At 39.2% G+C, this 14,420-nt stretch overlaps 1 protein-coding gene across 50 annotated transcripts in view; it reads right to left on the minus strand.

The window, feature by feature from the left end:
- Positions 1-14,420, minus strand: part of TTN (titin) — a 325,993-nt gene that overhangs the window by 19,997 nt on the left and 291,576 nt on the right. For all 50 annotated transcript variants that reach the window (XM_072612482.1, XM_072612462.1, XM_072612461.1 and 47 more), the window contains 18 exons: positions 14,072-14,368; positions 13,379-13,966; positions 12,967-13,269; positions 12,559-12,855; positions 10,177-10,464; positions 9,720-10,019; positions 9,161-9,463; positions 8,746-9,051; positions 6,831-8,597; positions 5,982-6,275; positions 4,958-5,245; positions 4,530-4,829; positions 2,371-4,437; positions 1,957-2,259; positions 1,566-1,871; positions 1,184-1,474; positions 698-994; positions 235-540 (listed from right to left, as the gene is read on the minus strand). In XM_072612482.1, coding sequence (XP_072468583.1) covers positions 235-540; positions 698-994; positions 1,184-1,474; positions 1,566-1,871; positions 1,957-2,259; positions 2,371-4,437; positions 4,530-4,829; positions 4,958-5,245; positions 5,982-6,275; positions 6,831-8,597; positions 8,746-9,051; positions 9,161-9,463; positions 9,720-10,019; positions 10,177-10,464; positions 12,559-12,855; positions 12,967-13,269; positions 13,379-13,966; positions 14,072-14,368 — 8,901 coding nt within the window. The remainder of the gene's footprint in view (positions 1-234; positions 541-697; positions 995-1,183; positions 1,475-1,565; positions 1,872-1,956; positions 2,260-2,370; positions 4,438-4,529; positions 4,830-4,957; positions 5,246-5,981; positions 6,276-6,830; positions 8,598-8,745; positions 9,052-9,160; positions 9,464-9,719; positions 10,020-10,176; positions 10,465-12,558; positions 12,856-12,966; positions 13,270-13,378; positions 13,967-14,071; positions 14,369-14,420) is intronic.

Raw genomic sequence — 14,420 nt, forward strand, 5'->3', positions numbered from 1 at the left:
AAATACATGGCAAGGGTATCTTAGGTTTCTCATAGAGAGGAAAACTGCAACTATTCTTAGAACTATTATCAATCTTTTGACTCATTAAGTAGTAGAATAATTGAAATTTATAGTTATTTAACATGGGTAATAGTTAAGGTTCACACCTTTTGGGGTAACATTACTTTCTATGAGTTCTCTGAAACAACGAATGCCTTGTTCAACAGGAGCTAATAGGTACTTCTTGTAACTTACATGAAGGTTCCTTGCATAAGATGAAGTTGGAAGCTTCACTAGGCTCACTGTTACCAGCAGCATTTACTGCTGTGACCCGGAACTGGTATTCACAGCCTTCCATTAAGCCAGTCACTTTGAGTCTGGTGTCGTAAACAGTATAATCTTTATTGACCCGAGTCCAGCGCAGACTCTTCTTTTCACGTTTGTCAACAAGGTAGTTGTTAATCTCATTGCCACCATCAGATTCTGGCTTTTGCCACTGAATGATGACATGCTCTTTGCCAGCACCCATTTCTTCAGGCATACCAGGTGGTGATGGAATAGCTGTTCATGGTTTTATAAAAAAGAAACAATTAGTTTTGCATGAAATACGGTGGTATTTCCATGACTGCCTACCACCCATCTTCCCCTTGACCCCAATGAATTTGTACCAGAAAGTCCTGAATGATGGCCCAAAAAAAAAAAAAAAATCAATACTCACTGAACGAATTTCTAGCAACCATGGGTCCTGCTTCTACAGGTACACCTGGGCCATATTTGTTGACTGCCCTCACACGGAATATGTATTCATTGTTCTTGATCAGTCTGGTGACCACATGTGATAAAGTTGGACATTCTCCCTCAACAATAACCCAGTTGAGTCTGCTTGTTTCACGTCTTTCCACAATGTAGTGAGTTATTTCTGCACCTCCATCTTCTTGAGGGAGGGTCCAGGCTAGAGTGCATTTCTCTTCTGTTACTCTGCTGATAGTGAGGTTTCCACATGGACCAGGAGAATCTGAGAAAAAAAAAGGCACAATGACATACAATGAATTAATCAGCAAGCATTACTTAAGAGTCTACTCTATGCTGGGCACTGCCATGCAAGTCCCTGCCCTCAAAGAACTTACATTTTGCTGGAAATAATATTCCATGGTGGAAATTTCAGTATAATAAAAGTATGCATATTAAACTGGGAAATACTTACCAAGTACTTTGACCATGACAGACACAGTTTTGGTTCCACTGGCATTCTTCACAGTTAATGTATATTTTCCACTGTCACTTCTATCACAGAATTTGATTATAGCAGTGGCTCGTTTTCTGGTATGCTGCAAAGAGACCTTTTCACAGAGGTCTAATTCTTTGTCTCCTTTGGTCCAGATAATTTTGGGCTCAGGTTTACCACCAACTGCTGCATCGAGAACAAGATCAGATCCAGCTCTGATAGTTACAATATCTCCCTGCAATCTAGCATCCAATTCAGCTTTGGGAGGTGCTGTCAAAAAATAAAACAGATCCAAGTAAGTATTTGATAACTTGTAATTCAAGTTGTGGTAAGCTAAAGAAGGCACTTGACTTTTTCTTACAATATTCATCTCTGCAAGTGACAGGACCCGTGGATTCTGACCCTTTACTAATGACACCAGCTGCGTTCTTGGCTAATACACGGAATTCATAGGTGTCTCCTTCACTCAGAGCTGTCACAGTGAAGAAATTCTCAGATACTATGGTGTAGTTGCACTTTAGCCAACGACCATCTCCTACTTCACTGACTGGCTTCCGTTCTACAATGTAGCCTATAACTTTGCTGCCTCCGTCATAAACTGGTGCAGACCAGCTCAGTGACACTGTAGACCTAGTGACATCTGTTACCTCTGGTCTTCCTGGTGGATCTGGAAGAGGTATGAAAACAAGGTTAAACATTGTTCTGCGACTCCCGGAAAAAAAAATCAAAGACCCTTCTAATGTGACACTTACCAACTGGGTTTTGAGCTACCATAGGTCTTGAAGCTTCACTAGCTTTGCTAACACCTGCTGCATTTAGTGCATAAGTTCTGAACTGGTATTCCAGACCTTCCACCAAGCCAGTTACTTTGAAGTTGCATTCTAAGCAAGGCACTTTGTTTTCCTTCACCCAAAGAATGGTGTTACGTTCTTTCCTCTCAACCCAGTATCCAATGATTTTGCTGCCACCATCATGGTATGGTTCTTCCCAACGGATAGACATGGCATTTGCAGACACAAAGTAGACCTCAGGTCTGGTAGGTGCACTTGGAGGGACTACATAAAAAACAATACAGAAAAAATAGTTACATTTGGAACTCAGTTCAGAAAAAAAAACAGCCCATGGTTAACATTCACATTTTCAGGAATTATATTTATTTTCCTTACCAAATGGATGCTCAGCAACTATTGGTGCTGATTCCAGAGGTTTGCTGACACCAAATCTGTTTTCTGAACTGATGCGGAAAGAGTATTCCTTGTATTTCGTGAGGTGGGTTACTTTAATCTGGGTACGTTTGACACTGGAATTTACAAGCTGCCAAGCTGTTGTCCCAGACTCACGTTTTTCAACTATGTAATTAGTGATATCAGTGCCACCATCATCCTTAGGTTCAGTCCATGACAGGACACATGACTCGGCAGAGACAGAGGAGACTTCAATAGGGCCAGTAACTGGACCTGGCCTTCCAATGACAATGACAGTGACTATAAAGGTTTTTACCCCTGCGGTATTCTCAAGGGTCAAATAGTAACGTCCAGAGTCCCCTCTCATGCTCTCTTTAACACTGAGTGTGGTTCTATCTTTTGTTGTCTTGATAGTCATTCTATCAGTCTCTTTAAGTCTCATCTCCTCAAGTTTCCATGTTACTTTGGGAGCTGGGCGCCCACTGATTGGTATGTCAATGGTAAAAGGGCTTCCAGCTTTGCACGTTATGATCTGGTTAGTAATTCCACTGAGATCTGCAGTAGGTTCAATCTGAGGCTCTTTGATAATGACAGAACAGAAGGCTTCCCGGGGTTCACTGTAGCCTGCATCGTTCTTGGCCTTCACACGGAATTCATATTCTGTGTTTTCTACGAGGTGTTCCACTGTAAAAGTAAGCTGCTTTGTGTGACCAGCTTCAACCCAGAACTGAGAGCCCTTCTGTCTCATTTCAAGAAGGTAACTGGTGATCCGGCTTCCTCCATCATGATCAGGTTTAAGCCAAGCTAACACTGCTGAGGATTTGCTCGTATCAACGATATCAAGTCTCTTAGGTGGAGCAGGTTCTTCTGTGGCAACAATTGGTTCTGGCATTTCATATGGTTCACCAATGCCATACTCATTTTCTGCGGAAACACGGAAGTAGTGGGGGACTCCTTCTAAGAGGTCAGTGACCTTGAAGATCTGGCGAGTGCATTTTTCACTGACTACTTGCCAGCTACGACGACTTGCTTCTCGTTTTTCCACCACATAATGATGGATTCGGGCACCACCATCAAGGATGGGTGCATCCCACATTAATGTAACAGACCCTCTGGTTACATCCTTGAAGGTAATAGGACCAGGTGGACCAGGAGAGTCTAGTACCTTGACAGTGAATGTTATAGATTTACTTCCACTGCTGTTTTCCAAAGAGAAGGTATATTTACCAGCATCATTTCTATTGCAGTTCTCCACAGTGAGGGTGCTGAAGGAGTCTGTTATGTGAATGTCAGCTCGAATATTAAGGTTAGAATCTGGTTTACTCCATACTGCAGTAGGAGTGGGTCTGCCACTGTAGGCAATGAACAGACGAATGCTGGCTCCTGCTCTAACAATATGAGTTTGTTTGAAGTTGGCATCAATATCAAGTTCAGGTGGCGTTAGTCTGTCAACAGCCTGAACTGTACCAGACACCTCACAGCTTTCCCCTTTGCCAGCTCCATTGACAGCACTAACTCGGAATTTGTATTTTTCACCTGCTTCCAAATCGGTGACGGTATATCTTGTTTTGACACATGCTTCGGCATTGACCTTCTGCCAGTCTCCTAGGTCTGCCTTGCACATCTCAATGATGTAGCCAATTATTTCCATCCCACCATCAAAAACTGGTTTGGCCCATTCTAAGCTCACAGTTGTCTTCGATGTATCTGTCACTTTGACCACAGAGGGAGCTCCTGGTGGGCTCACGGGCTCTCTACATTTAATCAATCTTGAAATGCCACTTGAAGGTCCTACCCCTGCGGCATTTTCAGCCATGACATGGAATTCATATTCATTGCCTTCAGTCAGTCCAGTAACTTTGTATCTGGTCTCAGCAATTGGGCGTTTGCTGATTACTTTTACCCACCGCGTGCTCTTCTTTTCTCGCCTTTCAAGAATGTAGTGGTGGATATCATTGCCACCATCTGATTCTGGCCTGGCCCACGTGAGTGTAATGCTGTTGCCAGTTATGTTGCTAGGCTCTGGAATACCAGGTGCATCTGGAACAGCTACAGAATGAAAAATCAGTTAGACACCCATGCTAGAAAAGTGGATTGCTATTTCATATCTTAGTCTTAAGTAAAAAAAAGAGAAAACTTACTGTATTGTATTTGGGCAACCACTGGGTCAGAATCAAGTGGTCTGCCAACACCAATTCTGTTAACTGCAGAAACACGGAATTGATATTCATTGCCATTTATTAATTTAATTGCAGTGTAACTCTGGCCTTCACACTTATCCTCAATGAGTGCCCATGCAAGCCTGCTGGTTTCTCGTTTTTCAATCATGTAGTGAGTTATAGGAGAACAACCATCATTCAGTGGAGCATCCCACCACAGCGTCATCTTCTCTCCAGTTATGTTAGTGAATCTTATTGGCCCAACTATTTTTCCTGGTGTATCTATAAAGGAAAAAGGTATTATGGTTAGAGTTACTATTTGCTTTTTACATTTAGAATAGAAATAGGCATTTCAAAATACAAAGTGCACTACATGAGTTGTAAAATTAAGAATGTGCTTTTATAAGTACCTTGTACTTTCACAGTAAGGTCTTCTTTTGTAGTGCCTGATGAGTTTTTGGCTTCAACAGTGTATACACCACTATGGTCGCGATTGGCGTCCCTCACAAAGAGACTGCTGGATCCAAGGACATCTGTTATTTCTGCATGCATTTTCTTTTCAATCTCTTGTCCATTTTTATACCAAGTTACCCGAGGTACTGGCCGACCCGTTATCAAAGCCTTGATTCTTAGGTTCTCTCCAGCCTTAATAACAAGACCAGCAAAATATTCGGGACCAAATTCTACTCTTGGAGGAACTATACAAGAGAAAAGAAAACAAAATTAGCTCCTTCATTTGGTTTATTTCACTAAAATATCATTCACTGGAGTAATACTAGATTATAAAACCTGAAATTTTTTTTTTAACTTATGGAGTACAACAATACTAGGAAAGTGTTTTGAAAATACGGCTAACTAGTAAAATAAAAAACAATCATTTGCATTTTATCAATCTTCATTACTATTTTGTTATTTATTGAGTACAAATAAAAATGAATTTTTTAGAGACTGCTGGCTAAGGTTTTGAAAACAATTTACATTTTGAAGTTAAGCAAATCTTCTTTGTAGTATTTACATATGTTAATATTTTAATTATGTTTATGTTAATTAAATATGTTTCTGAAAATAAACATAAGCTAGGGTCAAATATGCCAGTGAATATAGTAGTATACTTCCATAACTCCAGTCAAATAATAGTGGCAAAAGAAAACTGTTAGTTCCATAAAGTCTTATTTCTTGTACAGAGTGGCTGAAATCATAATACTAAAAACTCATCCATTTTTACTTCCATACTATCTGTATGAAGATACAGTGAAATTAACAGGCATATATTTTTTAAAATTTGCATCTACCTATGAGGAAAAAAATACATTTTGCCTCATAGCAGCCTTTGAAGATGGGGGGGGGGGGAAGATAGCAATAGCATCCCTATTTGATAAACAGATTAACATGATTTATTCTCAGTCACACAGCATCAATAACTAAAGTGCTTACCATTCTCATCTCTTGTCATAATGTAGCCTGAAGATTGTGAAGGGGGGCTGATTGTCCCAACGGCATTTCTTGCAATTATTCTAAACTCATATCGGTCTCCTGAACTAAGTCCTGTGACTGTGTACTGACATTCACTGACATCAGTAAAGTTGCATCTAGTCCAACGATCGTTTCCTTGGCGTTTCTCGATACTGTAGGCGACAATCTTACTGCCTCCATCACGTAATGGTGGATTCCACTTCAGTGTGATAGTTTCCCGGGTAACATCAATGCTGTCAGGAGTGCCAGGTGGGTCTAAAAATATTTTAATGAAATTATTTATAAAATTATTCTTATAAATAATTATTAGCCATATTAATTGATATAGTTAATATGATAGTAATCACTAAAGTTTGTAAAGAAATTTGCATTTATTGTCTGTAAACATAATTTTATTTAGTAGGTGCTATTATTGTCCCCATTTTGAAGATGAAGAAAGTGGGGTTGAGGAAGGTAGATGACTTACTTAGGCTCATGTAACCACTAAGTGGCTAAGGCCAGATTCCAACAGAGATCTCCCCAAATCCCAGTTCTAGCACAATCTTCACTCTGCCACCTAGCTATCATCTCTACGTGATTTTAATAATGAATTGATTTTAATATTTGATTGATTTTAATAATATCAATCTGATTTGTGTATCATCTCCTCTTCTTTGTAAGGCTAATGAGTAGCCATATAGCCTTAAAAGCAAATGGAGATGGAGAGGCAAGACATTTGGGTTACAAGTTATCTAAATAATCAAGCTGTTTCTATTACTAACAAACACAGCTACACAATGAAAAAAAATTGTATATTATTCAGTCACTTACCTACTGGAGATACTGCTAGGGTAAATTTGCTTGGGTCACTAGGTGAGCTTAAGCCTGCGGAATTCTCAGCATACACACGGAACTGGTAATCAAGACCCTCAAGAAGTCCAATAACTCTGTATTCTCTTCCAGAGATTGAAGTTGTGTTAACTTTCTGCCACAGGATGCTATTTCTTTCTTTCTTTTCAACATAGAATCCAGTAACTTCTGACCCACCATCATATGGTGGTGCATCCCAAGTTATTGACATACCATCAGAGGTTATATTGTATACCACAGGCTTTCCTGGTGGGCCAGGTACTCTGAACTGATGTTTTGCCACAATAATTGTTGAGACAAGTGGCAGGCTTACTCCATATCGATTTTCTGCTCTAACTCGAAACTGGTATTCAGCATCTTTAACTAAGTTAGGAACTTTAAAAGTTGTCCTAGCAACACTAGAACACACCATCTTCCAATTAGTTTGTGAAGCTTCCCGTTTCTCAATGCTGTAACAAGTGATCTCTCCTCCTCCGTCATCTTCAGGAACATCCCATGACATGATAACACTGTCAGCTTTAATCTCTTCAAATCGGATGGGTCCTTTGGGCTTGGATGGGGGGCCAAGTGTAATGATTGTAATGGGAAATGAGTTTCTACACACTGCATTATCTAGAATGACGGCATACTTTCCACCATGCTGTTTTTGCACATTTTTGATGCTTAAAGTTATTTTGTTTTCTGTTTTGCTGAAACGAACCTGTTCGCTTTCTTTCAGCGGCATACTGTCCTTCAGCCAACTGATAGATGGTTTTGGTTTTCCTTTGTAGGGCAATTCAAGGTGTACATTATGACCAATTCTTACACTGATCTGTGCTCCAGGAATTTCTGAGAGGTCAACTTCAGGTGGAATGACAAGTTGTTTCACGGTGATCGGTCCAATTACAACACCATCACTCAGTCCTTTCTCATTCTTTGCAGAAACTCTGAATTCCAGGACTGAATGCTCTTTAAGGTTGTCAACTACAATCTCACATGTCTTACTTATGCCGGCATGTGACCATGTTTGCTCACCTTTGCCTTTCCTCTCAACAACATAGTCTGTGATGACACTTCCACCATCAAAGTCAGGTTTGGACCACTGCAAAGTAACGGATGTCTTTGTTGAATCTTTCACTGAAAGATCCCGGATGGGAGCTGGTACTTCAGCAGCTTTCACGGGCTCTGCAGTTTCACAGGGTTCCCCTACTCCATTTTCATTTTCTGCAAGGACTCTGAAGAAATAAGGAATCTTTTCTGACAAGTCTGTTACCTTAAAGGATGTATGGGAGCATTTATGGGAAATGACAGACCAGGTTCTTTTGGTGGCATCTCTCTTTTCAATGACATAGTTTATTATGGGAGAGCCACCATCAATGAGAGGAGGCTCCCAAAACAGTGTGACAGTGCCCCGGGAAACGTGTTTAACTTGTAATTTCTGGCAGGCTGCTGGTGTGTCAAGTACTTTAACACTCACAGATGAAGACTTGGGCTGCCCAACTCCATTTTCTATTGTTAGCACATATTTTCCTGTATCATTTCTTGTAACTTGAGGGATGATGAGTAATGACGATGAGTCAGTGTTCTGAATGCTGTATCTGGCATCACTGCCAAGATTCTTTTCTTCTTTTCTCCAAATGACAGTGGGTGGAGGTCTCCCTTTAAATGGGACCAAGATTTGTACATCTTCACCAGCTTTTGCAATGATGGAAGTTCTAAGAGCCACGTCTAAGTCAATCTCTGGTTCCTCTGTAGAACAACAATAAAACAAGATATTCAATATTGAGAATTTTTAAAGGAATTAAGAAAAAGCTACTTATGATAAAATAAGAAATAAAGTGTATGTGTGTGTGTGCGCACGCGTCAAGGACATACCAACAATATGTAAGGTACCTACCAAGTATGTCTTTCGGTTGTACAGGCTCTGTCATTTCAATAGGCTCTCCTTGTCCAGCACAATTTAAGGCACATACACGGAAATAATAATTGACTCCAGGTTTCAGAGGAGATACAACATACTCTGTTGTTCTTATTTCTCCCTTGGTACTGACAGTAGTCCATTCTTCACTATCACCTTCTTTTATCTCCACAATGTACCCAGTAACAGGACTGCCTCCATCATAAACAGGTTTACTCCAGCTAAGAGTAATTGAGGATTTTGTTGAATCTACAACTCTCAGCTTGGCTGGTTGACCTGGTGGATCTGTAATGAACCATCATAATGAGTTTCAGGATTTTATCACATGTTAAGAACCACTCTTAGCAAAGAAAAGATTTATGTATATGGAGATGGTTTATGTGTATTTTCTTACCAACAGGATCTGCAGCTTTGTAGAAATCAGATGATTCAGAGAATGGACCTTGACCAGCTGCATTTACAGCACAAACTCGGAACTGATATTCACTATTTTCAGTGAGTCCTGTCACTTTCTGTCTGGTGTCCCTGATAGTTTCTTTAAGTACTTTGAACCAGCCTAGACTCTTCTTATCACGTTTTTCAAGGAAGTAGCCATTTACTTCACTACCACCATCTACAACTGGTCGATTCCAGACAACGGTCATTGAATTCTTGGTAATCATGGTCGCTTCTGGTACGCTGGGTGGCCCAGGTGTAACTATTTAAAGAAAGAAAAAATGTGTTTTTTAGAAGCAATGTAACTGAAACAACTCCATCACCCAGTAATTTTTCAGTCCTAACCAATCATGCTAGTTGAGTTTTTTCTTTTCTTTTCTTTTTACTACCTTCTACTCTGTTCAAGAATAAGTCATGATATTTGGAAAGGGAAGGGAAACTAGTAAAAGTAAAATATGTGCTACTCACTTATAAAGTCATGCATTTTATTTCAGTTATCTTTTTTCACTGTGTCTTACCAAATGCATTCTTAGCTACAACAGGCTCAGACTCCAGCGAGTCACCAATTCCATACTTGTTCACACCTCGGACCCGGAAGATATATTCATTTCCTTTGATTAGTTTGGTAGTGGTAATGATGCACTCTTCCAGATTTTCAGCCACCATAGACCATACAACTCGGCTTGTTTCACGTTTCTCCACAATATAATGAGTTATTTTGGCACCACCATCATCTTCTGGAGGCCGCCAAAGGAGAGTGATCTTTTCAGCAGTGACAGTCTTAAATTCAATTGGTCCACCTGGCGGCCCTGGTTTGTCTATTAATCAAAATGAGAGATACGTATATATGTATATATATATATATATATATATATATATATATATATGTAAGATTTTAAAAGATATGCAGCCTAGTTTATAATTGCTTATATGTAGGAAGGTAAAGAACAACAGAAGCTGGTGTGTAGCTCCTACCTAGTATCTGCACTCTGATGCTGGCTGATGCAGAACCCATGGCATTCCTTAACTTTAATTCATAGTGTCCACTATTGATTCGACTGGAATCTTTGATGAGGATAGATGCAAGATCTGTTGTATTTTCAATAGATAATAGTGCATTTGTTTGTAATTCTTTGTCATCTTTGTACCATTCGATAGTAGGCTCAGGTTTACCAGAGATTCCAGCTCTGAGCTTCACAGATGTTCCAGCTCTATATTTGACAACTTCTGTATACTCTAAAGGCAAGTCAATTGCAGGTGCACCTGAAAGATAAATAGATAAGAAAAAATATACATACATATGTGCTTGAGTATATATACACACAGATGTGTCACTTCAAAAATTAAAAGACAAACTTTTTAGTTTTTATTACGCAGCATTTTAGCAACTAACCCAGTGGGCATGGGAAGGCCTTATTTCTCTTTTATTTCTAATAGTTTCTAGAAAATTAAAATTGGATGACATTGAATATATAAATTGGTTTAGGTAAAATTGTCACATTATATAGGCCCTGCCTACCCATGAACAATTAATATTTCTCCAGTTATTTAAACCTGATTTTATTTGTATAAAAAGTTTTTATAGTTTTGTTTATATAGTTTCTGGGTTTGTGATTTTGCATACATATGCATATTTGTGTCTAATGGTAGCCATCTTTCTGGCAGGTTGGGGGGGAAGAAAAAAAGAAGCTTATATGATAACTTTATTATATATTTAAAAAGAATAGCAAATTGTACATAAGAGATTTGCAGTTTCATGTGCAATAATTTTTTAAAATACTATGTTACGTAAATGTTTGTTTTATTCCATATAAAGATAAAATTTGAAAGACTGAAAATTAAAATTGATCAAATATTATTCTGTCATATAATACAGAAACCTAGACTTCCTCTGACCATTCTTTGTACCTGCAATGACACACTGTACCTACTGCACAGACACTGAGTTCTTTTAGCAGGAGTGAAGTACAGTGGAAAGAAAACTGGCTTTCAATCAGAATCTGGATTTAAATCCCACCCCAGTTCCTTACTATCTATGTGACCTTGTGAACTTATCTGTCTGGGACCCAGTTTCCTCATTTGTAAAATGGATGAATTTGGGCTAGAGCAACTCTAGAATTCGTTCCAACTACAAACCCATGATTTTATGACCTTACAATCTGGTAAAATAGAGGCAGAAATAGTGAGGTCCTCCAGTAGGAACAGAGCTCACTATGAAAGAGGGGATGGTATAACATTTGATCCTATCACTGGACAATATCTGCACTTTGACTCCTTTCCTTTCTTTCCTGCCTCTATTTTTTTCTTTTCCCAGCAAGCTACCTCCTATTTATAGGGTTCCTTCTTCCTTGAAAACAAATAAGCAAACAGCCAGAGGGATCTTGGTCATAGCACCAGGCTACCTGTGTCTAAATTTTGGACAAAGAAAAGCTGCTTGCCTCGGTGAATTAGGTTTATTAGCCACAGAACTAAGCACTCATAGACACTGTACTAAGTTGACTGGCTCTGGTAATTTCAGTTCAATAGGACTGTCATGGGCTATCATCATATTCTTAAATAAGTTAATCATTCATGATCAACATGTCCACAATTGGTCAATCAACAAGTATTTCTTAAGCACCTACTCTGTGTTTAATAACCCCACTGGGGCTACTAGGAGCTTTTAGCCCTCAGGCCCAAAACAGCCCCCACATCATTAGAATATAAAGAATTAGGTGGCACTTTAAGAGTAGAGCAGAACTACAAGTTAAAAAGACTGAATTCTCTTCCTGATTCTGCTCTACCACATTATATGACTTCAGGTTTGTCACTTCACATCAGTGGATTCCTTAGGTAGGTCTGTCATCATCTTTAAAATAAATGAATTGGGCTCAGATGAACTCTAAAACGCTTCTAACTCTAAAGGTCTGATTCCGTATAATAAGGAGGTAGTACATTTGCCCAAATTTACAGCAATAAATTTCTTTCTCATATTTTCGAATAAGTATCGCAGAGCACGTGAATCTTGTCAGCATTCAATTTTGCAACCAGTGAGTATGCCAAAACAGTCAGCTGATAGACTCATTTTAAATGATATTATTCCTTAAATTTGAACCTGGGTTCAAATTCTGCCTCAGACACCTACCAGCTGTGTGACCCTAGGAAACTGATTTAACATCTCTGAGTTCCAGTTTCCTCATGAAGGGGTTTCACATGATAATGAAATTATTAAGTCATTTTCTATTTGAAAATTAAAACAAAGTAGTAAAGCATGCTTCATGAACTGGTGTGAAATGTAGTTTTAGTAAAAGACAAACTGCTTTTCAGTCCTGTATATATTCACAAAAAAAAATTCTTTTAAATGACGAAGATTCTTACCATAAGTATCAATGCATGTAATGGGACCTACAACTTCAGAGGGATTGCTAATGGAGCCAACTGCATTCTTAGCAAAAACACGGAATTCATACTGAGAATTCTGAGTTAAGCCAGATACAACGAACTGAGTTTCAATGACATTGGTGAAGCTGGCCTTGGTCCACCGACCATCTGGAAGATCACGTTTCTCTACTATGTAGCCTGTTATCTTGCTTCCACCATCAAAAGCTGGTTTCTGCCACAAAAGGTTGACAGAGGTCTTTGAAATATCTGTGACACGAACATTTCTTGGAGGTTCTGTGGAAACCAATACAAGAAGATTAGTTTCACTTGTACACTAGATATGCAGTACAGGAATATTTCCAATGGGTAATTCTACCGGGCAGATGCTGTCTTACAAATACTTACCACAGGCATCAATGGCAAGAACTGGGTCAGAAGGATGACTTGCTTTTCCAATGCCAGCAGCATTTTCTGCATATACCCTGAATTCATAAATCAGTCCAGCACTGATTGTACTGACTTTGAAGTGAGTTGTACGAATGACCATTTTATTAACCTTCTGCCATAAGACACTGTTTCTGTCCTTCATTTCCAGATGGTATCCAATTACTGCACTACCTCCATTGGATACTGGCTCATGCCAACCAACGGTGATGCTCTCTCGGGTGACATTTGTGACCCATGGTGTAGAAGGTGGTCCAGGTGTTGCTGAATGGACAGAGAAATCCCAAGGGTGAATAACAAAACTTTCCAAACATTTGGTCTAAAACAAATTGTAAGGATATAGGAAATATGTAAAGTTGTAATAATAACTTACTGTATGGGAGCTTAACAGTCACACATGCTGAATCTGTGTGATCGCTGATGCCAAAGCGATTTTCAGCCTTGATGCGGAACTGATACTCTTCTCCTGTTGTCAATTTCATGACTTTCATCATGCTTCTTGCCACTGTGGCAGAAACTTCAGTCCATACTGCGGTACTTGTTTCTCTCTTAAGGACAATATAGTTGGTCACCTGACTTCCACCATCATACTTTGGTGGCTGCCACTTGAGAATCACACTATCTTCGGTCACATCACTGATAACAACAGGGCCTAATGGAGGACCAGGTCTGTCCAGCACGACAATGTTAATAAAAGCTTTTGTTGTTCCACTGGCATTGGAAGCTGTGATCTCATACCTTCCAGCATCAGTAGCAACACTTTCTTTGAGATTAATGGTGAGGTTTTCAGCAGTGATTTCAGTATTAAATCTCATGGTTGCTTTTAGTGGGACACCGTCTCTGGATAATGTCACTTTGGGAAGTGGTTTTCCAGAAATTGGAATGTCAACCTTAAGGTTGGAACCTGCCCTGACATAGACGGTATTACTTGGGAAGTTAGTCATATCAACTTCAGGGGGTTCTGAAAAATAAAATTTGGTGAGACCAAAGGAAAAATTAATTAAAGAGATGAATTTAAATCAACCTAGAAAAGTTTCAAAGTTTAGTTTAACCTAATTAGGCTTACCTAGTTGGTCTTTAACAAGAACAGGGAGTAGAAGTTCTCTTGGATCACTTATACCAGCTTGGTTTTCAGCGAACACTCTGAAGAAATATTCAGAGTTTTCTCTCAGACTGGAAACAGTATGATGAGTGGTCTTTACAACAGCACATTTCACCCAGTTCTTCTGTCCTTTTTCTAAAGCCTCAACAATATAGTGTGCAATTCTACTTCCACCATCATGCTCTGGCTTGAGCCATATCAGGGAAACACTATCTTTAGAAACACTTGCCACTCCAAGTTTTTCAGGTGGGCTTGGTTTTTCTAAGAAAGAAACAAAATCAAAAGGAAAGATCAAAACCAAAGCATAATTTTC

Source organism: Notamacropus eugenii, chromosome 5 (genome assembly GCF_028372415.1).
Source record: "Notamacropus eugenii isolate mMacEug1 chromosome 5, mMacEug1.pri_v2, whole genome shotgun sequence".
Lineage (NCBI taxonomy): Eukaryota > Metazoa > Chordata > Mammalia > Diprotodontia > Macropodidae > Notamacropus > Notamacropus eugenii.